A 25,084-nucleotide genomic window follows, 5' to 3' on the forward strand; every position below is an offset into this window, starting at 1 on the left:
TCCACCCAGCCTCTAGTCTGGGCCTCTTCCTAGCAGCTTTGCTGCCCTCCTGCCTCTAGTCCGCCGCCCGGCCCTGCGGCTATGAGGCTGGCCAGCTCTCCCGACCGCCCGCCGGGCAACGCCCGGCTCACCCCCCGCCCACGTACCAGACCCCTTCGAAGCGCAGGAAGCGGGAGCGTACACCGCATTTTATTAATAGGAAGGAGCGAGGTGGGATAATGTGCAGAACGCCCCTTCACTCCGCGTAGGTAGCGTCGTCGTTGCTGTCGCTGTAGGCGGAGGAGGAGAGTTCCTCTCGGGGTGTGCAGACCGGGCACCGCTGCCGCATATCGTCCCAGCACGACCTGCAGTACAGCGCCTCGCAGTCCGGAGTCAAGCACACATAGGACTCGGGGGTCTCCGGTGCCTGGCACACCACGCAGCGCCGGCGCAGCCAGGGGCGCAAAAGAGGGCAGCGACGGTGCAGGATATCCGCCAGGTGATGGCGCTGTTGAGAGGCGAGGAGGATTTAGAGCTCCTTTGGAAGCGAAGGAAAGAAAAGGGGTGCGAGGGGAACTGGGCAGCTCTTCTTGTCTGAAGTCTCAAGGCTTGGCAATGCTCCCAAATTGGAAGAAGCAGGTCCTAGAGAGCTTCTCTCCTGCACTCCATGATGGAGAGTGGGAGGATGCAGCCTGGCTTCTCCCAGCTAGTAACAGCAACAACCATCATTCGTACTTTCCTATAAATCACCTTATTCACGGTGGGGCTGGGAAGTGAGTAGGGCAGATAAGACTATCCCTATTGTGTTCCGCACTTTACAGGTTAAGTGGCTTTCCCAAAGGCACACAGATAGTAAACAATCAAACCTGGCTGAACCCAGGTACTCTGATTCCAAAGCACCAGCCCGGTGCATTATGCTTCTCCTCTCTCCCACCCTCTCTCCACACATTTGCCAGGAATTCTTCTCCACAGGCCACCTTATCAGGCCACTGTTTGCTCAGAAAACTCCGGGAACCCACTGCCTGCCAGACAAAGGCAGAGCTCCTGGGCTTGGCTTTCATAGCCTTCCACAGCCTGGTCCCTTTCTAGCCTCTGCTCCAGCTTACCTTTCCCTAAACTTTACATCTCCTGTGCCAGTGTCTCCTTAGGCTAGCCCAGGCACTTGGCATTCTCTTTGTTTGGCTTCTACCTCTTTGCACATTCTGGTCCCTCAGTTTGGAATGAATGCCCTTCACATTTCTAGCTGCCCATCAAAATCCAGTTTACTTCAGGACCAAGTCATGGAATCATGGTATGTTCATTTTTTCCCCTCAGATATCCATTCACTCCCTATTGCATGTTGGCGGGGTGCGGGATCTGGGCACTGGAGGAAAAAGTTAAGCAAACAGTTTCACTATTAGGAGCTTGGTTAGAGCTGATTAAATGGGAATGGCTGCCACTCATTTTTTAAAAATAACATTGGTGTGGTTCAGTGGACTGAGTGCCGGGCTGCAAACCGAAAGGCTGCTGGTTCAATTCCCAGTCAGGGCACAGGCCTGGGTTGCCGGCCAGGTCCCCAGCTGGGGGCGTGTGAAAGGCAACTGATCGATATATCTCTTGTACATCAATGTTTCTCTCCCTCTCTTTCTCTCCCTCTTCCCCTCTCTCTAAACATAAATAAATCATATATTTAAAAAATTAAAAAATAACGTTGGGCCCTGTACTAAGAAACTAATTAAGTTAACTCAATTCAAACAATAACCATATAAGGCAGATATTGTTATTATTAACATCATTTCTTTTTCATGTGAGAAAACTGATTGTTGGAGGGGTGACCACTTGCTTAGGGTCACACCATGATAAGTAACATGTGTATAGAACTTGCTATGTACTTGCAGCATAAGAGCAAAACTCATTTAATCCTTACAACAATCAAATGGAGTAGTCAACTCCATTTTACAGAAAGGAAAAACCAAGGCACAGCATTTAAGTAAGTGCTCAAGATCACACAGTTGTCATAGTAACAAGAGATGGAACCAAGATTTAACCAGGCCCTGTGGCACCGGAGCCCTACACCTGACCATCACTTTATTGCTAATCTCTACAAGCAGGCCATACAGATCTGTCTCACCTCTCACTCTTCGGAGGAAAAAACAGGCCCAGTGAGGGCTGTGGCCAAGGTGACACAGCTTAATGAGGGAGTGTGGGCTGGAACCTGATTCTTGCAGCTCTGTGCCCTTTCCACAGACCATGTGCCCCTTCATGCGGTCTCCCTAATTCCCAGCCCACTTGCCTCCCTCCCCCTCTTCTGAATTACACTGAGCTCCTCTCAGTAGAAGCTGTGGCACTGCCTTGGGTCCCTTGTTTCTGACGAACCCCTCTTGCTTTCCTTTGACCGACTGTATCAAATCTTGTCTCCCATTTCTGCCTGCTTCCCGATGGCCCACTCGGTGTCTCAGGCTGGGCTGACTTCTGCGGTACAGAGATGGACGCACAGCCTTGACTCCAGGAGCTGGAAGGCCAGGGCCCTTGGCATGAATCATGTCAGAACCCCCTGAGCCTCAGTAGGCCCGAGGCCTTGGTGGGGACTTGGGGACTGATGGCAGATGCCCTTCCCCCACAGGTCTCAGGCCCAGCAGGAGCCACAGGAGCCCAGGCCTGGACTTACTGGAGCCCTCTGCTGTCGTGCGTGCCTCATGATGGCCGCCCTCCTCAGTCGGGTGAAGGCTACTCTTTTCCTCAGGAGCTCATTGTAGAGGAATAGGATTCGCTTCTTCTCTCGCTGAGGCCAGAGAGAGAGGGGTCAATAACAGTGACCGTGCTGAGAAGAAAGCATTCTGTGGGGAGCTGCAGTCAGGCTGGGGGGGGGGGGGTGTGTGTGTGAGCCCTGCCCGTAGGGGTGGAGAGGTCAGAGGAGGGCGCACCTTGGGGAAGTAGAAGGCTGCGATGACCCTCCGCAGCCTGTAGCCGAAAGCCTGGAGCAGGCAGAGACACACTAGCAGGCCAGTGGGTAGTCCGGCCCTCAGATAGGCTCTGGTATTCAGGGACACGGGCTGAGGCAGACAGGCTGGGGGCAGGGGGAGGCCTGTCAAAGGTCTGGCCAGAACCAGCTGAGGGACAGGGCAGTCCTGGTTGAATTCCCCATCTCAGTGAGGGTGCAGGTTAGGTCTCTGATAACCTGCTCTACTCTTGCTTCCCCTTGCCCCTGAAGAGCTGTGTCATCAAAATTGTAGCCATTTACCCTAGCTGGTGTGGCTCAGTGGACTGAGTACCAGCCTGCTAATCAAAGGGTTGCTAGTTTGATTCCCAGTCAGGGCATGTGCCTGAGTTGCAGGCCAGGTCCCCAGTAGGGGGCACATGAGAGGCAACCACATAATGACATTTCTCTCCCTCTCTTTCTCCTCTCTTCCCCTCTCTCTAAAAATAAATAAACAATTTTTTTTTTTTTAATGTAGCCATTAGGCCCATGTGGCTATTTGCTCAACACAGCACAGATGTAGAAAATTTCAGTCTTCGCAGAAAGTTCTGTTGAGCAGCGCTGCTCCAGAGGGCGGGGACACTCTGGCCCTAAGGCCCGAGCCCCTAGACTCCTCTGACCCAACTCTGCCAGCTCTTCTTGTGGGACCTGATCCTGCTCTGATTCCCCAACCCAAGCAGGCTGACCCCCATCTTACCACACCCAAGGCCTAGTCCCCCAACTCTTGACCTTGGAAAGAACCTCGCTCCTCAGCCTTCAATTCCTCTGATCTAAAATCTCAGCATCACTCACGCATGTTGTTTGATTCCACCATTGTCTCCGAGGAGGTGTTCAGGGCCCCAATGGTTTTCCGAAGAAGCCGGGCAAGCATGGAGTCTCCCCCAACTTTCACCTCCAATTTGTGACTGCCTGAGGCAAGATCAGGGGCCACAGGATGGGTGGTGGTGGTAGGGGGTATGTTAGGAAAGAGTTGGAGTTAAGGGGATGGGGAGAGTTCCAAGCATACAAATACTTCTCAGCTGTACATCCCATCCCTTCACTGAATACTAACCCGTTTCTATTGTAGCTATAAAAGGGGTTGGCAACCTAGGCCCCCAGTAACAGCTATCAGGTTGCAGGGCTGAAATTTGATCCTGAGGAGGATAGGGAGGGGCTGAGACCCGGAAGGAAGTGACAAAATTGGAAGAGTTGGGGTGGGATGGCTGCACAGGAGTGGGAGTTCTTCGGGGGATGTCTACTGGGGGGCGGGCTCACTGCGGAAGGAGTACTGCAGAAAGGAGTGGTGGCGGATGGTGTCGAAGATGGAGTGGAGAGCCCAGTCCAGTCCACACAGCACCAGCAGCAGCAGCAGAACAGGCAGTGTCTCCATTAGTTCCCTCATCTGCCCAGGAGCAGGAGGGGTGGAGTGGGGCAACGCCACCTGCCTGGCGTGGTGCCCTCTCTGATGTCTTTGCCTTCTACCCTCAGATCTGTGCCTATAGATGCCTCCCCTGACATCCTCACCACATTTCTCATTTCTGAGGCCTGGATAGTGGGGTCATAGGGGAAGATGACAGTTCTCTTCTCAGCTTTGCGAAGCGGCAGCAGAGTCTGCTTGCCCTGGAAAAAAATGTCCACACAGTGAGGAACACCGAGGGCCCTCTCCCCTTTCCTCTCTGCCCTCCTGGAGTTTGAAGCCACACAGGGCACCTAGCAGGACACCTTTGGGCCAGGCTGGGCCCGCTTACCAGCTTCTTCCTGCGTTCATCAATCTGACAGAAGTAGGTGCTGATGTAGATGTTGTCAAAGCGGATGTCCCCATTGTAACTGTCCATGTAGGAGAAGGACCTGTGGATGAGGATGTCTCCACCTCTTTCCAGTTCTCCGAACCTACCCCCAACCCTGGGCTTCCTTAAGGCACAGTCACTCAATCGACCCTCAGCGTGCACTGAGCGTCATCTACATCCTAGGAGAAGACTCTGCCCTGCTCTCCCTCAGGCCACAGTCCAGTGAAAGACATCTTCACAACGAAGACATAACAGAGGTGAGGAAGAGATGTGGCTTTTCCGAGAGGGAGGGGCATAGAAGTTGCCTGTGTATGCATGGGAGGTAGGGAAGGTTACTCAGGTACGATCGTTCAGGATGAATATGAAGCAGAGGAAACGGCAGGAGCAAAGGCACAGAGATGAGGGGAGCCTTCAAGGTTGCAGGAGTCACCTGATCCATCGTGACTCCCACGTTCATCTCTTGAGTCCCTGCCTCTCGGCTTAGCCTGCAAAACATCTCCTAGAGGTCCCTTCAGGCAAAACTCATCCCAATCACCATTTCCCTTTCCCTCTGACACACCCTCGAGTCCAGCAGTGTTTCTGTGTGTGTGGGCACGGGCATGTGTAACTCTTCTGAGGGTATCTTGCAAGGTCCCACCTAACGCTTCAGTTTCCTAAAGAAAAAATGTTGTTGAAAATGTGTTTTAAACTATAAAGTTACATCAAATAATCTTTGTAAACTGTGAAACAACTTTCAATGCTATTGGTTTTGGAACCTTGTAAAAATCCATACATCTGTCCCTTTAAGGTAGAAATAACCACAAATGCAAACAAAGATTGTGAGCGCCCCCTTGTGGAGTGACCTACAGCTGCTGTGCAAAGGCCTCCACAGCCTGTGCCGCGCCCTCTGGCCGAGGCTGCTCATTCACTGAGTGACCTCACCCAGGTTGAAGGGCAGGAAGTGCCTTTTGACTCTGTGCCTCTTTCCTTCCCTCCCTAAGCTCCCTCTGAGACCTGCTACACCTTTCCCTTCCTCCGGCCCTTCTCTGGACAACTTCCTGCCATGCCCCACTCCAGCCGGACTCCCTAACCTCTGACACACCTTGGACTCCTGCCTCCAGTCTTCCCCAGTCCATCCTGTAAGCATCTGCAGGGCTTTCCAGACTGTTCTGGCCATGCCCATTTCAGCCTGGTCCTCTGCCCTCCACATTCCACAGATGCCAGGATCCTTGCCGGAGAGAACTACACCCTTTCTCTCTGAGACCATGGCTCCCCAAATGCAGACTTTTGAAGACCATTAATGGCTTTTCCTGGGGCAACCCCTCAGCTCCCACACCTATTCCACATCCCCTGAATTATCTCTGTTTTGCAGATGCCTCTCTTGCCTGCTCCTGACTGTGAGCTTCTTGAAGGCGGGAATATGGCTCATTCATCTTTGTCTTCCACAGGCACACGTGTGGCTACTCACTGGCAGTCACTCTGGGCCCCACAAATAGGGGCAGACAGAGCGGGAACCCCTGTGACTGCCCCTGCCCAGCCCTGCCATCTCCGGCATTTGGGGGTGGAAACAGGAAACAGAGGGCCCAGAGGCCAGCAGGGGACAGAGAGCAAGGCCCAGGGCAGCCCGGCTGGACGCCAGGCTGGGTGGGGCTGAGGACTTTGGTCCAAATGGAGGGAAAGTAGCTGCCAACGCAGCAGGCGGGAGAAAATGAAAGCAGAATAGGATGATAAAAATGGCACAAAGTCAGAGTCAAGGGGAATATGAAGGGCAAGAAAAAAAAATCAAAAGTCAAAGCAAAATGTAGAAAAGTCAGCATTGGGATAAAGGCTGGAAGGAGGTAGATAAATGAAGACGATCATCCTTTTAAGGTGGCAGGAACATGGGTAATGTTTCTCACAAAACGTCCCTGTTTCCTTTAACTTTATGTAAACAACAAACCCAGCTTTACAAAAGGCCAAGTTAAAGGCACAAGAACATTCACATTCAGAGTTGGAGGTGGGCTCTGATGGCCCATTCTTACAGCCTCCCTCAGGGCAGAGCTCCTATCCAATGCTGAGGAAGGGGCTTCTGGGGTGGGGTTCAGGGCTCACGCGTGAAGGATGAGCAGGAAGGTGCAGGAAAGCAGCACGTGCAGCAGCCGCAGGGCCCACTCCAGCTTGGCCTCCTGGCCTCTCACGTAGTCCCGCACCTCGGTGCTCACGAGTTCCCAGCTGGTGTTGAGGCCCAGCAGCCCAGCCTGCTTCTCTTCCTGCTGGAGGGCACAGGTGCAGGCCCAACCTGCTGCAACCTCGCAGGTCCAGACCCAGCCTCTCTGTGCCATCTCCCCCTGGTACCCCACTCATGTCATGTCCCCTGGCTTGTCGTGGGACCTGTGGAAACTGCCACCTCCTGCTGTTTGACTCCCTCCTTCCCATAGTCGTGCTCCCCTGCACCCATATGAGCTGACACCATCTCGCACCTGGCTGACCGTTCCATTCCAAAGTCGAGTCCGTGCATACCACAGGCCCAGCGCTGGTCCTCTCCCTGCCACCCTGTGCCAACACCAACGCCATTCCCCAACTTGTTCCCCTCCCTCAACGCAGTAACCTCTTTCCTGTGCCCCCTCGCTTGCCCTTCCACAGGCCCTATTCCCTGTGCCCTCCTCCCCCTCCCTCTCCTCCCTTCCAACAGGCCCCTGCCTCCTACCTTAATGTCAATAGTGGCTGAAAATTCCCCATCCAGGCCATGAATAGACCGGTTGACGGAGTCATAGGTCTGCCCAAAGTTGCCTTCCACGGGGATGCGACTGCGGCACCAAACTTCCATTGCTGGCGGGCAGTGGAGCCAGGTCAGGGGCTGCCTCTCTGGGCCCAACCTCCAGGCTTCCCTTCCGGTGATTCTCTTCACCCTGCTTTTTGCCTCCCTGCCCATGACTTTCTACCACCCTGATCTATCCCCTCTTTGCTTTCCTTGAATTCTTTTTTTAAAAAAAGATTTATTTATTTTTATAGAGAATGGAAGGGAGGGAGAGAGAGGGAAAGAAACATCAATGTGTGGTTGCCTCTTGTGCGCCCCTTACTGGGGACCCGGCCCGCAACCCAGGCATATGCCCTACACTGGGGAGCAAACCAGCGACCCTTGGGTTCGAAGGCCGGCACTCAATCCACTGAGCCACACCAGCCAGGGTTGCTTTCCTTGCATTCTTTTCCCCAGGAACAAGACCTGATTTCCCCCCTCCATTTTTCATCTGTCTGTAACCATACCAAATATTAATAAAGATGGTCAATATTCATATAGTAGCTCCCTCGTGTGTCAGCTCTTTTACCTCCTTCACATGTGTTATCTCCTTAAATCCTCAAAAACCCTGGATGGAATAAGCACTCCATCTATTATGCTCACCTTTCAGATGAGGAGACACGGCTCAATGTTTGGCTATAACCTACTTAGGTCACAAAGCCCGTCAGTGGAGGGACTGGCTCTGAGGCCGCTGTGTCCTCAGAGCCTAAAGCCTGCCCTCCTGATCGCTTCCAGCGCCACACCTACGCAATGCACCCCAAGGACTCAACTCTCTAGCCCCAGTGCTCCCCACCCTTCTGCCACTGTGCTGACCCTTGGCAATGCCACAGAAGAACTTGAACTTCATGGGCAGGCAGAGCAGGTGGTTGAGGAGAGGGATCCAGATACGTTGCATGCACTGTTCGTGTTTTTTGTCAAACCAGCGGCGGCAGCTGAGTATGGCTTGGTTCACTATGTCTGTGGGGAGGGGCGAGGGCTGTCTGAGGTCCCCGCACTCTGACCTGGAGTCCTGGCGCCATGGCCTGCCCCACTCCACCCAACCTGAGGACACCCCTCACTGGAGCAACGCAGCTTGGTCTTCAGCTCATACATCTTCTGTGTGGAGAGGTGCTGCCTGGAGGCCATGGCTCGATGGGTCCCCACACCTTGGGCTGTCTCCTCTGAGCCTGTGGCATCCTCGGGTGTGTAGCCAGTGTCACTATTCACCTGGGCATCCAGGTCCTCAAAGGAGCTGGAGATGTTTTGAGCCTCAGCTCTCAGTGTCTCTTTGCTGCCCTGGGGATAAAGGGGGAGGGTGGGAAAGGGTCAGGGATGGGAGCTTAGAGCTTCTGCTGCCCGACAGCCTTTCCTCCAGCCCATTAGCCAAGCTTTGGCTAATTTTTACCTCAGGCCTTTGGGAGCCTAGGCCCTGAGACAGCTTTTCACCTCAAATTCTCCACTGTTCAGAGTTCCTGGGAGCCCTCTCCTCTCCCCAGTCGCCTGTGCTCTGCTTACCTCCCAGACTCCCAGTTCCTCCTCGGGCCTCCCAGCCCAGGTTCTTGCTAGTCAGGTCCTTGGACTTCACCTCACATCACTGATCTCTCAGGCCACTTATGCCATCTCAATGTCCCTGTCTCCCAAGCACCTCGCTCTGTCCCCCCGGTTCAGTTCTCCAATCCTCCCAAGCCCCCAGTTTTCAACACTCAATTTTCTAAGTCCCTGGTCTTCAATGCTTCAGAATCCTCACGGTCAAGGCCCCCGGTTTTCTGACAGTCTAGTCCAGCTGCCCAAAGAACCTCCCTCTTAAGCTTCCAAACTTAAATTTCCAAACTTCCACTTAGTTGTTTGGAAATATGTGTGGGACCTGTCTCAATGACTGGGGGCAGGGCTCTCCTGGTATTTAGTGCCCAGGGACTAGGGCACATAGTGCAATGTTTGGGGACAGTCCTGCCACCAAAAAAAAAAAAAAAAAAAATGCTGGTAATCCCACTGGGAAAGTGTAAATTCAGGGTCACAACTCCCAGCTCAGGTCATCTAGGCCCCCTGGGAAGAGGGACCCTTGGGCAGGCCTGCCCATGCAGGGTCCTGACCAGCAGGTCCTTGAACACTGCGCGCAGAGGGGCTGTGGACACGCGCCAGGCTGCGCGGGTGTTGTTGATCTGCAGTTCCACGGTGCAGCCCAGCGATGCTACCACCTCATTGAGGTTGTGCCGCAGGTTGGCCACCGGTCCTGTGGGGAAGATGCCCTGATGAGTCATTTCCCTCTAGAGCTAAGTAGCTTTCCTAAGCCCACCCCTAGTTCCCACTCTGCATGCAGTGATTGCCTTCTAGAACTGTTTATGATGGAGCCCAGAAGCCTGTGAGAGGTCATCTCATTCAACCCCTGGTTTTTTCACCTGTGTAAACTAAGGAGGCCCAGAGGGAGGGGAGGACACACAGCAAGTTGGAGCAGCTGAGATTAGATTCCCACCCTTTCTCCTTCTCCAGGCCTGGCTCCCATTGCGTGTTCCCGCCCAGGGCTTTGGCAGCACTACCTGGTACCCAGGGGCACACTCACCCTCATAGATGGCGGCCAAGGCATATCCCAGCACAAAAAGCCTGCCTTCTTTGCCCAGCATCTTGGGTACTAGCAGGAGACTGGCACAACGGATATGAGGGGAGGTCCCCCAGCCCACAGCCCCAAAGCCTGTCAGGAGAGCCCAGGGGGTGGTGAGGCAGAGTGAGGAAGTTGGTTTGTCTACCGGGTTTACCAGAGCCCCCCACCCCCGCCGCCCAACTTCCTTCTAGAACAACCACTGTACTGCTCTTGTCCCCATTTACACTTACTCTGCTAGGCCTTCCAGGCCACTCATTCATTAACTTATGCAACAGCCATTTACAGACTTCTGCTGTGTGCCAGCCTCTAGAAGGGCTTGGAAAGATGGCTAGAAATGGAAAAGCCACGGTTGGTGACTGACTTTGTGTATGTACATGAGCGTGTGTGTTTGTGTTAGAGAAGGGGGCCAATAGCTCCTGTATCCAGGCTGGATTCATGCTCACCCTATGTCCTGGGGGAGCAGAGAGAATAAGAGAAAAATTCTGGAAACAGGCACTGGTGCTCTGAGCAGTCAGAAGGGAGGTGGGTCAGAGCCGCCTCAACATTTCCCATGCTCTGACACCTACAGCAGCGCCATCTCTGTCCCTAATTTAGCCCTTAAGCATGTACCTCCTGCTATGTTTTAGCAGTTTCACATGTGTCTCCCTGTGGTCTGTGAAAGGAGACAGTGAGCTGCTTGAAGCTCATAATCCAGGGAGAGAGACAGACGAGTAAACAAATGACTACAGCGCAATGCGCTCAGTGCACAGGGAGGTGCTTATGAAGAGCTGTGGGAGCAAAGGAGGGAGTGGGCATTTCTGCAGGGAGGGGCGGGGCTGTGAAGGACGGACAAAGGAGATGATGTGTCAGCTGGGCCTGGAGGATGAGTAAGTGTCATTAGGAGGCACAGACGGCATTCCAGGCCAAAGTAACAGCGTAAGCTGGTCAGGGAACCTAGAAAATTCCTGTGTTGGTAGAGTGTGCATCCCAGGATCTCCAAAGCAAATCCCAAGTCTTTATGGTTCACTCCATCTCTTCTGCCCTCACAGAATCCCCATCGTCTCTCACCGGGACTAACTAGCCTCCTACTTCTTCTCTTTGATTTCATAAGGCAGCCAGAGCGATCTTGTAAAAACATAAATCAGATATGCCCCCTTTCTGCTTCAAACAATCCAATGACTTTCTATCGTACTCGGGATCAAATCCAAATTCCCTGAACGTGGTCTACAGGGTTTTGTGATCTGGCCCCTGCCTCCCTTCTGAAGTGATCTCATGCCACTCAGCCCTTCGCCCACTGTGTCCACCCACACAGACCTTGCTGCTGTTTCCAGAACATGCCGAGCTCACCCTCCCTCTCAGGTCTTTGTCCTGGCTGCTCCCCTGCCAAAAGCACTCCTCCCCCTATTCTTCACCTGCCTGGTCCCACGTAGTCATACAGGTTTGCTGCAAACCCTGTCAGGTGCCACCCAGCAGTTTGTTCTGTCTTCTTTCTTGCTAACATAAGTTGAATTTTGTTCAAGGACAATGGCCTGTCCCTGCTCCGGCCCCTGGGAGTAAATCTGGGTTTGTCTAACCCAGTCATGGTAAAAAAGAACATTGAAAGGGGCTTTTTCTGTGGTCTTGGCCTTTTGGCCAAAGACTCAACTGAGGATGATAGTTGGCAGAGTTGTCTTACATTCTACAGAGAGCCCATGGAGCCGCTGACCCCCTCTTCTGACTCCCAGAAAGAGCAAAGCTAGTCTCTCACCCCTCCATCCTAACCAGTCTATATAAAGACAAGACCAGAAATTTGAATTTTCTGGAATTGGAGAGGAATGGTTGGCATAGGCAGACAAAGCGGGTGAATCTGTGAAAGGGATGGACATCCACTTCCCCATATCAAAAGAGAGGCTCCAAGAGAACCCTACTGAGACTGGGGCTTCAAGCAGGGGAACCTGGTCATCTGTCCTGGACTAGACTCTTGTTGAGCTGTAGAAACTGGGCTGCCACCAGAGCAGGGAGCCCAGGGAGAGTTCATGGAGCGAGAATGCTACGCGTTCTTATCACGGCAGGAGAGCGGGCAGCTGCAAGGTGCCCTGCTTTCTCAGTCTGGCGGGGCTAAGAGTGCGCATTTCCTCTGGGACAAGTGGCCATTCTGGAGGGCAGCAGGCCTCAAGTCATCTGTGAGGTTCTCCATCCAAGAGAGCGCCCGCCTAGGGGAGGAGTCCCCAAAACGAGAGGCTGTGCTTTACCTGCAGGAGCGGCGGGGAGCTTGGTTCAAGGTCAGCTAAACAGAGCTGACTTCAGCAGAAACCTGGGCCCTGCAAGGTCCACACAGAGCCTCCAAAGAGACCGCAGTTGGGCCCCTGAGACAGCCAGGGTATGAGCACCTGCCGCATAGACGAATTACAACAGTACTGGTGACATCAGACTTTTGTCCCTTTTCCTCTAATTCTTCTAATCCCCTTTCTGACATCAGAAGAAACAGAAGGGAAGGAAGTGGAGAAAAAAGTGAAGGATCGGTTGTGCGCCCCCCATCCCACTACAGGACCCCCACCAGAGGTCAGGTCTGAGGGGATGGGGTGGGAAGGAGGGAAGAGGCTTGAGATTGAAATTTTGATATGGATTGGATTGGGTCATTTAAACCTAAAAATAGTCATCATTACTGAAGCAGGGCTAGGTCTTCTAGATGAAAATAACCAGAAAACTAAGAGACTACATGAAAGGTCATCAGTGAAAGAACAGGTTTGAACACAGTGGCTGGAGATAAAGCAGTTTCCTGTTGGTGTCCCATAGAGATCGGTTCATTCAACAACCTGGTGGCGATGCCGGTGCCGTGCTCCTGGCGTGGAACAGGGTTAGGAAAGGGCACGTGCCGCAGTGCCAACCAACGGCGGCGCATGAGGGAAGCTGGCTGGGGGATTACGGGAAAGTTTTCCTGTTCTTACAAGAGACAACAGGAGGGAATGCTCTCGTCTTTGGATGTTGTTGCAGAAAGATGTGATGCCTGGAGTCTCTGCAGCCACTTCATGGTCGATGGAACAAAGATGGCAGAGAAAAACGGTAAGAGGAACCTGAGTCCTTGGGAGTTTTACTGAACTGCTGAATTATCCAAACTCCAAATTCCACTCCAACTTGAAACATATGATATGCGATAATAAACTTTCTCTGTGGTTATACTGCTTTTAAGTGGGTTTTCTGTTCTTACAGCTCAATACCCCCCGACGTTCAAATGTCACCCTCTCTGAGCAGCCTTCCCTAACTACTCAAGCTAGGGGAGCCCCCAGCCCCTTTCCACCAGAGTCCCCTGGTTAACTATTTTTCATACCACTGTTACTATTAGAAATGCTCTTACTTACTTCTTATTCATTTAATATGTAACGCTCTCCACTAGAACGTAAACTCCAAAAGAGCTGAGTGCTTGTCAATCTTGCCCACCGCTGAATTCTCAGCAGGTGCGCAGTTAGTGCTGAATGAATGAATTGAACTTATCAAGAGGAGCAGGAAAGAAGGCCAGAGAGGTGAGGAGAGATGAGGATTAGGAAGAGTCGTGGGGGTTGGACTGCATCATGTGGGTTATAGGGAGTCCTTCAGATTGGAGAGACTCCTAAAGGGTAAGGACTGTACCTCCTTCCATACACTGGGGACCTCTTCCCTCTGGATCTCTCCTCAAAGCCCAAGACAAGGCTGAGACCACAAGGGACATTTGGGTACAGAAGAACCAAGCTCAGACTCCTTCCTGAGTACTCGGGACTGGGCCATGTCCCACAGGCCCCTTGGATGTCCCTGTCCTTAGCCCAGCACTAACCTACCAAGCTGTACAACATCATTATCTTCTGATCTTCATAGATGTTCATAGGGTTCACCAGGAGCTGAAAGAGACCTAAGGGGACTGGGTCAAGTCAAGATCAAAAGATGGGTCCCACCCCTGACCTCTGCTCCACACTCACCTAGGGCCAGGAGGCCCCCGGTGCCTGCCCCTAGGAGGACAGCAGTGACCGGAAACTCGCCTGGCTGGCGCCACAGGAACCGGCTACAGCATGTGGGCAGCCCCCAGCTCAGCAGCCTCTGCACTGCTGAGGGGTCAAAGAGTTTAGCCCATTCGGGCCAATCCCTTGCTCTTCTGCACGGGATGTGGTTCATTAAGGTTAGGGGTTTGCTGGGGAGTAGAAGCCAGGGGAACCTGGATGAGGGTGGCAGAAACTAGAGGGATCCTAAAGGAAGTGGGGCAGATATGAGAGAAAGGAGAAGAAAGTGTTCACCTGAAGGAGGACATTGATGAGAGGGTTGTGAACCCCAAGGCATGGGGAAAGGGGGTCCTGAAGGAGATAGTAAATGAGGGGATTGGGGGCAGGAGGGGCTGGGAAGGGCGGTGCCCCGATGATGAACTCACTGGTGTGAGGTAGTCTCCTCCTTTGCCCTTTGGCTCCATTCTGATGAAGTCTCATGTCCATAGTCTGTGCTGAGGAATCGTGTCTCACCCTGGAAGTCTCCTGAAGGGTTGTCCTGAGATGTGAGGTTCTGCTTCTGTCTCGTCTCCTCTGCCTCACCCACAACCTCTGTGAGATCTGTGTCTTCCAATCCCCCCTCTGCTCTGGGATGCAGGGACAGAGATTAGAGATTTAGCTTTCTCTTCCCAACTGGGGAAGGGATTCCAACATACACACAGTCAAAGGCCCGGAACCTTAGAATATAGTGAGAAATTCCAGGACCCTTTAAGAGCCTCAGAACCTGGTGACTGTTTCCTGGAGAGAGGCAAACATTTGGTCTCAGCGGCTATGTCCAAAGCCCTGAAGGATGTTGTGCGCCCCTTGGGGGCAGAGGAGCCCAGCATGGCGCGGGCGGTGGTCCGCAGTCTGGGGGGCTTCAGCCTGGGCTTGTCCTTGGCCACAGCCTATGGGCTCCTGGGGCTGCTGGTGGAAGGGCACAGCCCCTGGGGCTGCCTGGTGGGCACGCTGACTTTGGCCGCCTTCCTCGGCCTGGGCATGGGGTTCTCTCGCCAGGTCCGGGTCACTGTCCTCCTGCTGCTGCCCCAGGCCTTCTCCCGTGAGCTTAGCGCCCAGTGGGAAGGGCAGGTCTGGGACAGGGGCTGGGGCAGGATGGATCTTGGGGGCGCGGGTGGAGGGAAATGCTCTGAAGGCTTCTGTTAAGGGACTTGGGTGTGCTGCTGTGTGCAGGGCTCGGGTCCTGCTTCTGACGGAGCTGCCCCCGCAGGGCAGGGCCGGGCACTGCTGTTGGTGGCTGCTTTTGGGTTGGTGCTGCAAGGGCCTTGTGCCAACACCCTGCGTAACTTCACCCAAGCCAGCGAGGCCGTGGCCTGTGGGGCAGAGCTGGCCCTGAACCAGACTGCCGAAATGCTGGAGCGAGCTAAACAGCCCCTTGTCAGTAAGGCCTCCCATGTCTCCAATGTCCCCCTTGTCCTGTATGTTCTAGGACCTTCCAGCTATATTCCTCTCTGCTGGTACCGGTCCCCAACCGCAAAGTGCCCAACTACATCCCCTCATCCGTGCTCTCTCGCCTACTCCACTACCAGATTAGGCATCCAGGCTTCCCGACTCCCAGTGGCAGCCCCTTTCCGTTTCCTACCCCAGGGACCATGGTAAGAGCCAGCCCCTAGAGGAGGAAACTCCACAGCACCCCTGCCTCCTGCCTCTCAGGTGCCCTGAATAAGATTAAAGCCATTGCGCAAAAGGCCAAAGAGGTGGCTGACCAGGTTCGCAAGTTCTTTCGGTCAATCATGGATGGCGTGAAGCACGTAGGTCAGCACAGTCACGTATCTATTTTGGATGGGGGGGGGTCAAGATTCACCCCATCTCCTCATCCTCACCCTTCTCCAGGATTTTTTGGGCCCCTCCTGGGTGCTAACTAGTCCCTAAAGATACAGCACCCCCAGACCCCTGACCACAGTCCTCTCCAGCTCTGGGTGCTCTCCTGGTGGTCCCCAACCCCCTGAGGAGATGCTGCAGGTCTCCAGCCCTGGGTACCAGCCCCACAGCTGTCCTCAGCCAGGGCGCTGCGCAATGTGTGGTACTGGCTCCTGCACATCGGCGACGTATGCAACTCAGAGCTGGGCAACCCTTACTTGAAGTGTGCACGGGTCTTCGATGATGCCAAGGACAGCTGCATGAAGGCCATACCGCAAGCCTACCACCTGTGTTACGTGCTCATGCCCTTCAAACTGGGGCTCTGTGGACTTGCCAGTGGTGAGAGAGCCAGGGGCTGGCTGGCAGGATTGGGGGCCTGGCAAATATAGGGGTCAGTTGGGAGGGTAGGCCCAAGGGACCACTAGGGGGTGATAAACATGGGGTCAATAAGGATGCTGGCCCAGCACAGGGTAGGAGGGTAACAATGAGAAACCAATGTGGGAGGGCGGGGTCATAGGGAGATGCCAAAAGGTTTTGAACCGAAGATTTTGAGGCCAGTAGGAAAAGCAAAAGGTCGAGAGGGCCCCCTGAGAACAAGGACCCTGGAAGTAGGAGAGGCAGGCTGCATCTCTATGCCCGCCTGACATTGGGTCTCTGGCTCTCAGTGGTCCAGGTGTTCTGCATCATCCCCAAGTACGTTCAACCCTTCTTGCGCAAGACCATAGGCACCCGTAAGTGACCCTTCTGAGCCCTGCTGCATGTGGTGCTCCTGCGAGGTCTCCCTCCTCATCCTGGTACGGTGATTGCCATACCGGGAGCGCTCCCAGTCCATGGACGAGAATGCAAGGGCAGGAGAGGACCTCAGGCGGTTACCTTGGTCAATGTGTGTGCTGTGCAGATTAGGAAATTGAGGCCCAGCGAAGGGGAGGTGCCTCATCGAAGCTCGACTGTAGAACAGGAGAAGAACCAGGGTCCCTGCCCCTGGGAAGGTCATTGCGGAGATGGGAGTGCTCGTGCTGAGCAGGCAGTGTGGAGTCTGTCCTTTCCTGAGTCCACTACAGGTCCAAACCCTGGGGGTTCCTGGCTGGTCTGTAAGCTGTGTGGCCCCCGGGCTGTGCCAGTCCCCTCCCCCAGGCGAGGCTCTGTCTCCTCCTAACTGTCCTTACTCACATCTCTCATGACCTGTTTGGCTCCAGCTGTGCAGAAGTTGATTAACCGGGTGCGTCAAGAATTTGAGTTCAACATGACAGCCACCCACTACTTCTCTGTGGATCTCAATGCCTCTCGGAGCCTGTCCCAGGTTGCTCTGGACCTGCAGGAAGCTGTCAGCATGAAGCTGTACCATGTCCGAGAGGCCCTGGCTCTGATGGGCTACACCACGCCTCTGCTGTTTGTGCTTCTCTACCTCCAGTGCGGCGCTGGCGGGGCCTCAGGCTGCTGGGGCTAGGTCACCCCCGTGGCGGTCTGGGAGGCCGGAGTTCCCGGGTGGGGGCATGGGAAGGCTGGCACCCTGTGGGGTCTTGTCAGGGGTGTTGAGGGGCCTCACTTGTGCTCCCCCAGAGCCCTGTTTTACCGGTACTGTTACCTGAACTGGGACAGTTATGACAACATCTATATCACCAGTCGATTCCTGCGCATGGAGTCTGTCCGCTCCATGGCGGGACTGCCCACGGTGCTGCCGCTCAGTGCCCATGAGGCCAGACACTATATCCAGCCAGGTGAGGACCTTGAGAACTGGGCTTGCCCCACCCCCACTGCCCTGACCCTAAACCTCATGCACAGGCTGAGCGTGGGCAGGGTCAGAGTGGGGAGAGGCAACCCAGAGCTTAAGGCGGTTTTGGGGGTGGGGGAGTGACCCAGCTCAGTCCTTAAGGAGCCCTCAGTGTGAGAGGGGAACGCAGGGCCCCTCACAGTGGGCAGAGAGAGGTGGGGCAGAAGACGCCTCTGGGATCACCTGGGTCAGGGCAGAGGGAAGGGGACATGGGGAGTGGACACAGAGGCAGGAAAGTGAGGTCGGGAACACTTTGGGGGTGGGCAGGAAGTGTGGATGGGGCAATATGGAGGAGATGCAGCTTGTGGGGTCTGTCTGTGAGGCAGGGGTCAGGCGTGGGGGTCAGGGATGCCCCAGGAGAGAGCATTCCTGGAGACTGGAAATGGGCCACCGGGCCCAGGCGCAGGTGCTAGGCCTCTACCTCTAGCCACAGAGGCCCTGCCCTTGCACAGTCCTTCCCATCCTGCCAGCGGCCCTCACAGCTTCCGTACCTTCCAGATGAGCACACAGGTCCCAGCTTGATCAAGGGCAGGAGAGACACCCTTTCAGGGTCTGGGGTCTGCTGGGTGAGAGGACCGGGGAGCGTCTTCCTGACCAGCCCTTCCCCACCCAGGTTCCATCTTCATGTCCCAGTGGGAGAAGATTTTTTACGTCCTGGCAATCTTCCACCTTGTTCGGCACCTCCTTCTCGTGCTGCTCCTGATTTTCCTGGACTATGCCGTCTTCTGGGTGCTGGACCTGGCCCGGCACCAGCTGCAGGGGGAGATCGTGGCCCGCAGTAAGTGCCTAACCCTCCCCACCCCAGCGCAGCCCCCTTGGCCTGCTCCTGCACCTTCTCCACCTTCCCAGTCCTGCTGGTTTGCCTGAATGTCCCCACCCCACCCCGTCACTGTTACTTACCGGTCTCCGACTTTACCCTTCTTCTAACTCTAGCCTCTGCCCAGTAAGCCCTGTGTCCAGGTCAAGTTTATACCATAACAGAGAAGTTAAAGTTACATGCTGTAGAGTCAGATGGCCTGAGTTCTAATCCCAGCTCTGCCCATTACCAGATGGTGACCTCAAGCAAGTTGTTTAATTTCCCAGAGCCTCAGCTTCCTCATCTGGACAATGGGATAATAATGGCAGCAACTTCTCTAGGTCACTCTAAGGACTGAATGAGACCATGTGTGTTGACTGCCTGGCAGACCATTGATTGAGTGAGCTGAAAGCCACAGAATTCAATGACTTTAATCCTAGGTACAGAGGACCAACAGAAAAAGTAAAAAACACGTCAATCAATAAAGCACTTAGTGCGTGCCTGCTACATAGTCAGTGTTCAACAAATGCTTTAAATCAAATGCTTCTGGGCAATTGTGGAGGTGGGGGAGAGACTCAAATGACCATTAAGTTCACCTCAGATCTGGTGGCCTGGGCAGCCAGACCAGGCACCAGTCCACCCAGCTCTGCACCATGGAACCAGTCCCAGGTGCCAGGTGCATCAAAGGCCACTCACTGGCTGAGGACATTAAGCCATCCCTCAGGCCTGTACTGCTCCACTCTCTGCCCTCCAGAAGGGTGGCCTTTCCTGTGTGGTGGAGTGGGCCACTGCCACAGTGCGCCTCACACGGTGTCTTCATGCCAGGCCCTGTGTTAGTGTCCATCACTGTGGAAGGCAACGGTTATGCTGGGAAGATTTATCGTGACCTGGTATCGGCATTCGATGTCCTGCAGCAAGGCAACATCACAATCTTGTCCCGGCGCTGTCTCCTGCGTCCCTCGGAGCCCAACACCACTGGTTATGTAGTCATTGGTAACAACCACATCCCTGAGGGCCCTGGGGAAATAGACCCCACTCAGGGCGTGAGGGGTGCAGACTGCTGAGGGTGTATGTGGCTGGCACCTGCGCCTACCGGCAGCGGCTACTGTGCCCACTGTGCCCCCAGGCATCATGTATGGCCTATGTTTCTTCATCACCCTGTTTGGAAACTATGTTGGTCGGCTGCGGCGGGTCATCTGTGCTTCCTACTATCCATCCCGGGAGCAGGTGAGAGGCCCACAGCCAGTCCCTGTCCCCCGCCCCAGGGAGCTAAGCTTGTGGCTGTTTTGATTTTGGGGAGGTTTGAGTCTCCTCTGGTTGAACCCCACAGCAAATTACCCAGGCTGAAGGTCTCTAGATGCCAGATGGGGCTGGGATGAATAGGGCCTCTTGGGGCAGGGCTTCCTGAAACAGAGCTTGCCTCCCAAGTGCTGTTAAAGCCATGGGGGAAGGGACGTTGTTGGCATGTTGAGGTGTGAGTGGAAACTCCCCGTTTGCCCATTTGTTTACAATTCATTCACTGAGCATCTAGTGTGTGCCAGTCCCTGTGCTGGCCTCGAGGATGCCAAGGTGAACCAGACACAGCCTAGAGCTCACAGCCTCCAGGCAGGCCAGGTAGGCTCTTAAGAGGACATTGCAAGTAAACAAGTGTTTTTATTAAGGAATGAATGAAGTGCTATGGAAACCCAGAGGAGGGAATGGGCAACTACCTAGGGGAGCCTGGAAGGCTTTCCAGAGGAAGGGGCTTTTGAGCCAAGCCCAGAGGGACTCATAGGAATTGGACAGAAGACAAAGGTAGGGAGTGGGGATGGGTGCAGAGGGCATGCCAGGCAGATGAAAGAGGAAAAAGGGGACTGTATCCCTGATCTGCCCTCCACAAGGAGAGGATCTCCTACCTCTACAACGTACTTCTGAGCCGCCGAACCAACCTGTTGGCCAACCTGCACAGAGCAGTGAGGCGGCGGGCAGCCGACCAGGGCCATGTGAGCGTCCTCCAGGTCCTGGCCAGACGGTGAGCCTACTGCCCTTCCTTAGAGGAGTGGGGCAAGAGGGGACCCAAAAGAGCCAGAAGTCAGAATGGATCATCGTCCTTCCAGAGTGTCCAGAGGTTAGGTTGGAGAGGACGCCCGCTCCATGTCATTCTTGCACTGAGAGGGATGAGCTTTCTTGGAGGTGGGGACTAATGGAGGAGGAGGAGGACAGGAAGCAGAGAGGTTGTTGCTACAGTCGGAGGGATAGGGGTTAGACTGTAGGAAGGCCTACCCTTGGTTTAGAGGGTAGTGCTGGAGCGGTGGGCGGTTAGCTTGGCTGGGCTGGTCTGCTTAGGGCCTGGCACCCCTCTCCTCAGGTGCTTCTGTCTGGCTCCATTTATGAACCACTTTTGGCAGCACCAGGCCTACTGCCTGGGCTGTGGGCAGCCCCAGGACGAGGCGGGCACAGAGAACTTTGTGTCCTGCAGTACCCCTGCCTGCCGAGGTGAGATTCCTGGGCAGCATGCCTCTTCCTGCTGGGACTATTTTTGCATATGACAATCAGCTGTGGTCCTTCATTTAGGGGCTTCTCCTATACCTCACCTTTTGTATCCTTCCCTTCATTACTATGCACATTCTTCTCATTTACATAGAACCCTCGGGTAGCTCACTCTTTCCACGTTTGCCTTGCTTCTCCCATGTGTGAGCAGAATTTATTGCAAGTGGCATTGCAGCAATTCCTCGGTGTGCAGGCTTGCCAAGGGTGGACCCCCAGGGGCAGGGTAGGGGAGAAAGCCAGGGTGCACAATGGGTGAGCGAGGGTAAGCTCAGGTGTACCTTCCCTTCTGGCACCCTCCAGGTCTCTTCTGCCTCACTTGCTTCCGCCTCCTGGACAACACCTGCTCCGTGTGTGCATCTCCCCTGTCCTACCAGGGAGAACTGGACCTGGAGCTGTGAGTCTCCAGCGAGATGGGGTGGCTGGAGCCTGTGGGGGCAGCTACTCTTCCCCCAGGACCTCTGTGGGCCACTGAGATGGGAGGCTCCTCCAGGGACTCCAGTGACGAGGAAGGCCCCCGGCTGTGGCTGGCTGCAGCTCGAAGAAAGGGCCCCGCGCAGGAGGGGTTACTGCGGCAACGGCTCCAAGAAGCGCTGGGCAAGACCCTCTCATCAGAGTCCAGCTCTGAGTTCAGGTGAGCAGAAAGCAGGAGTTGGGGCTTGGGAGGCCTAAGCGTGTTCTGTCCCATTTAAAAAGGGTCCCTCAGGTGCCTGGCCCCCTGCTAGAGCTGGAGACAGAGATGAAAAGAGGAGAGGGAAGGCGGTTTGCCGTGTCAGCACCCCTGCCCTGGAGGAGCGCACTGCAAAGGTGGGGAGGTGGGGAGGAGAATGAATTAAATAGGCAAGTGACCACAGTGTGGAGAAGGCCCCATTCAAGGTGGGAAGCACACGCTGGGCAGGACAGAGGAGAGAGCAACTGATTTGGAATGGAGGCACCTTAATGAAGGCTTCAGAGATGAGGTGAATAAAGATGGGACGAGGGGCAACCTGGTGGTTTGTCAGGCCAGAGCAGAGGAAACCTTTCTGGGATGGGGGGCCTGTGCCCGTCTGGAGGATGTGAGACACTTAGTAGGAGGGCGTGTGCGTGTCTGGGTGGAAGCCTCAGAGAATGTTGAGACGTGAGTTGGAAGTCAAAGTGGGGAGAGATGGGAGAAGGCATGACTGACCATCTGAAGAGCCTTGGTCAAAAAGTGACATGTTCATAATTTGTTGTTTAGGACAATAAGCTAAGAAGGCAGAGAGGAGGCTGTCCTAGTTTAGGAGAAGTCAGTGGTGGCCTCAGGACTGAGGTGCTGAGAGTGACTGGGAATTTTTGCTTGGGACGAGGCAGGTGCCAGGGTGAGAGAGGGGGCAGGCTTGGGGAAGGAGGGATGGCTCAGTTCAAGGCCTCGAGTATCTACAGGGAATTCAACTGGAGATGCCCAGGAGACTGTTGGAAAAGGTCAGGGCGCTGGGGCAGGGGGTTGGTATTTTGGGGTTGCTGACTTAAGAGACTGTAGAGGGGGGATGAGTTAGATCGTTCTGGGAGAGGGCAGGGCAGGAGAGGAGAAGGGAACAGGGACAGGAGGCCGACGGGTTCAATCACAAACCAAGGAGGAGGTAGAGGCTCAAGAATATAAGAGAATCAAGCATGTAACATGCTGTGAGATGACTGAGTAGGATGAGGACTGAAGACCAGCTATTAGACTGGGTGGTTGAGAGGTCACCGGAGGGGCCGCTGCGAACATTTTTCATGGCACTGGCAAGGCGCAAACCAGATCACGGTGGGTTGAGGGGTGACTGGCATAGAAGAAGGCTCAGAAACAGAAACAGGGTGCAAGACTCCACATGGTTGTTGCAAGAAGTTTGAGAATTAAAAAAAAAAAAATCACTGCTGTATTTTAAAAAAGAACCCTTGATGGTGAAGAGGGGGCAGTTAGCTTCACCTGGCAAGAGGGTAGCTCAAAGGGGACCCAGTACTAAAGAATTTTTTCTTTATCCAAGGATAATGAGACCTGAGTATTTAGGAGGTAAAAAAAGAGCATTGAAGAGAGAGGGCTCCCAGAAAGATGAGATCAGGAGCCAGGTGTACAGGGTGGCCTTGGATGGGGTGCGCTTGTCCCGCGCCGGAGGGGAGACGTATGCTCCTCTGAGCAGAGTGAAGTAAGCTCCAGTCTGGTGGCCTCGATTTTCTCCAGGGAGTGGGAGGCAAGGGCGTCTGCTGAGAGAACAAAGGAGGGGTTGGGAGTGGAAGAGAGGTTTCAAAGTGGTGGAAAGAGAAATACCTGCTCTGGGGAGTGTGCAAAGATGCCGATAGGAGAGATTAAAGGGTCTCCAGATAGCGTTAAAGGCCTAGATGATGCTGAAAACCATAACCTGTAATGACTGAGCGGTGTGCTCAGTTATGTGGTTTTCAGGCAAATGTGGTAGGATGAATAGGATTCAAGCGTTGAAGGCTTTTTATGGGCGGGTCAGGGAAAGGACAACATGGGGAGAGAACTGAGGTCTCTTCGGTAAGGGTGTCCGAGATGACTGGCCTTGGGGAAGAGAAGGGCCTGAGACCTCAGGGGGAAGTCTCTGTTCCATGTCAGGATGCGTCAGAGCACGGGCAGCGGCCAGGAGGGGCAGAGAATGAGCCGCAGCCCGGGAAGCAGTATGGAATAATTCCAGTGAGTGGCCAAAGTTGAGGGGCACGCCCGCATGGGAGCAGAGGTGAAGGTCATTAGGGCAAGGAGGCCAAGGATCCAAAGGCCAGAGTTGGATGAGTCCTCCAATGAGAAGGCTGCTGGGCCACACAAACAGCCAGTCTGAGACAGCACCCTGGAAAGGTGTGGCAGTACATCTGGGAGGCCTGGGGAGACAGCCAAGCCCTAGTGGTGTGGCTGCCATGGCAGCCAGGGGCTTTGCAAAGTGCCATTGGCCCGTGGGGTTTGAGAGGCAAGCAGCCTCTGCTTGGGAGGAATGTCCTGTGGTCACATTCCCTGTGAAGGGGGCTGGGAGTGGTGACGTGAGGAGAGGTTGAAGGGGAAAACAAGCTTTATTTCTCGAGGCTCCAGAGGGCTCCCAGATGTTAAAAGCCAAGTCACCAGAGGGGGCAGCTTGAGCTTAAGCAGGTCATCACTGGTTATGTCCTAACATGTGACCTTAGGCAAGCCATTGCCCACTGGTCTCTCGGCATCAGCCTGAACGCAGACGGCCACAGCCATGGGCTGGTGTGCCTGGGGACTGTGAGAGCGGCAGGGGCTGGTGTCTAACAGGAGGCAAATCTGAGCAGATGGGGCAGGGGCAGGGATGCACCTGTGAGAACAGAATGTTGGTGACTGACTGGGCCACCGTCTTCCTTGCCTCACTAGTGACCTGGACGAAGAAAGGGGTCCTTGGCAGAGGAAGCACAGACCATAGCCCCCACCTGGCAGGATTCCCAAGCCCTCTCAGCCTCAGTGACCATGTCCGAAGTCCTCTGCCCCCAAAGCAGGCCCGCACCAGCTTTGGAACTCCAGGCTCTCTCTCATCTCCCTCTCCTCCTGATCCCTCCCACTTACCCCAAAATAAAGGAACCAAAGGTGGACAATGTGAATCTTAAATTATTATTATTTCTTCCTGTCGCTTACACCAGAGGTGGGGGGTAGGGGAAAGGAAAAGGAGAGGGGGGGTTGCCTCCCCCACTAAGGCACTGAGTGGAGAAGCCGCAAGGAGGGAGAGGGGAGGCCACATTGTCCTCACTCCATGGGGATAGGCCCCAGGTCTCCCCAGTCCTGGGCTCCCCTATCACCTGAAATGCTAAGATGAGGCCCAGGGCAATCTGACCCCCCCCACCCCAATATATTACATTATCACTTTTTAAATAGATACAGGGACTGGTCCCATTACCCCCCCTTCCTGTGACCCCCCCATATTGGGGGTACCTGGGCAGCTGTGCAAATGGGCATGGGGGTGCATGGAGGGAGGAAGAGCACCGGGCCCCTGAATCTGCTCCTTTAAGGAGGGGGAGGGGCCGCCAGGCCAGGGAGGGAAAATAGTGCAAGGCAGAGCCCAGGCTGCAATGAGGGTCCAGCACCCAGCGAGGAAGGGGAGGGCAGATACCCTACCCCCAAGCAGAATTGGGTAGTTAAAAATCTAAAACTAGATTTCAACAAGACCGACAGAAGAGGCTATGTACA

General features: G+C 54.5%; 2 protein-coding genes across 2 annotated transcripts; one reads left to right on the forward strand and one right to left on the reverse strand.

Annotated features, from left to right (window-relative positions):
• Positions 1–235: 235 nt before the first annotated feature.
• On the reverse strand, positions 236–16,034 carry DCST1 (DC-STAMP domain containing 1). Its single transcript, XM_054562818.1, has 17 exons — positions 15,817–16,034; positions 14,383–14,581; positions 13,940–14,062; positions 13,798–13,872; positions 9,993–10,121; positions 9,526–9,665; positions 8,515–8,731; positions 8,270–8,413; positions 7,367–7,488; positions 6,772–6,929; positions 4,663–4,762; positions 4,439–4,534; positions 4,190–4,316; positions 3,728–3,844; positions 2,883–3,025; positions 2,627–2,740; positions 236–487 (listed from the first exon to the last, which is right to left on the reverse strand). The coding sequence occupies exons 2-17, from the start codon at positions 14,441–14,443 to the stop codon at positions 236–238; spliced, it is 2,118 nt and encodes a 705-aa protein (XP_054418793.1). The 5' UTR covers positions 14,444–14,581; positions 15,817–16,034.
• On the forward strand, positions 14,768–24,326 carry DCST2 (DC-STAMP domain containing 2). Its single transcript, XM_054562863.1, has 15 exons — positions 14,768–15,035; positions 15,204–15,374; positions 15,647–15,748; positions 15,995–16,192; positions 16,519–16,584; positions 17,050–17,263; positions 17,414–17,571; positions 18,238–18,402; positions 19,246–19,413; positions 19,547–19,647; positions 20,301–20,431; positions 20,768–20,895; positions 21,250–21,343; positions 21,440–21,580; positions 24,278–24,326. The coding sequence occupies exons 1-15, from the start codon at positions 14,768–14,770 to the stop codon at positions 24,324–24,326; spliced, it is 2,154 nt and encodes a 717-aa protein (XP_054418838.1).
• Positions 24,327–25,084: the final 758 nt, after the last annotated feature.

The sequence above is a fragment of the Pteronotus mesoamericanus genome, unplaced genomic scaffold (assembly GCF_021234165.1).
Source record: "Pteronotus mesoamericanus isolate MK-2021 breed Mesoamerican mustached bat unplaced genomic scaffold, CSHL_Meso_final scaffold_705, whole genome shotgun sequence".
NCBI classification, from domain to species: Eukaryota; Metazoa; Chordata; class Mammalia; order Chiroptera; family Mormoopidae; genus Pteronotus; species Pteronotus mesoamericanus.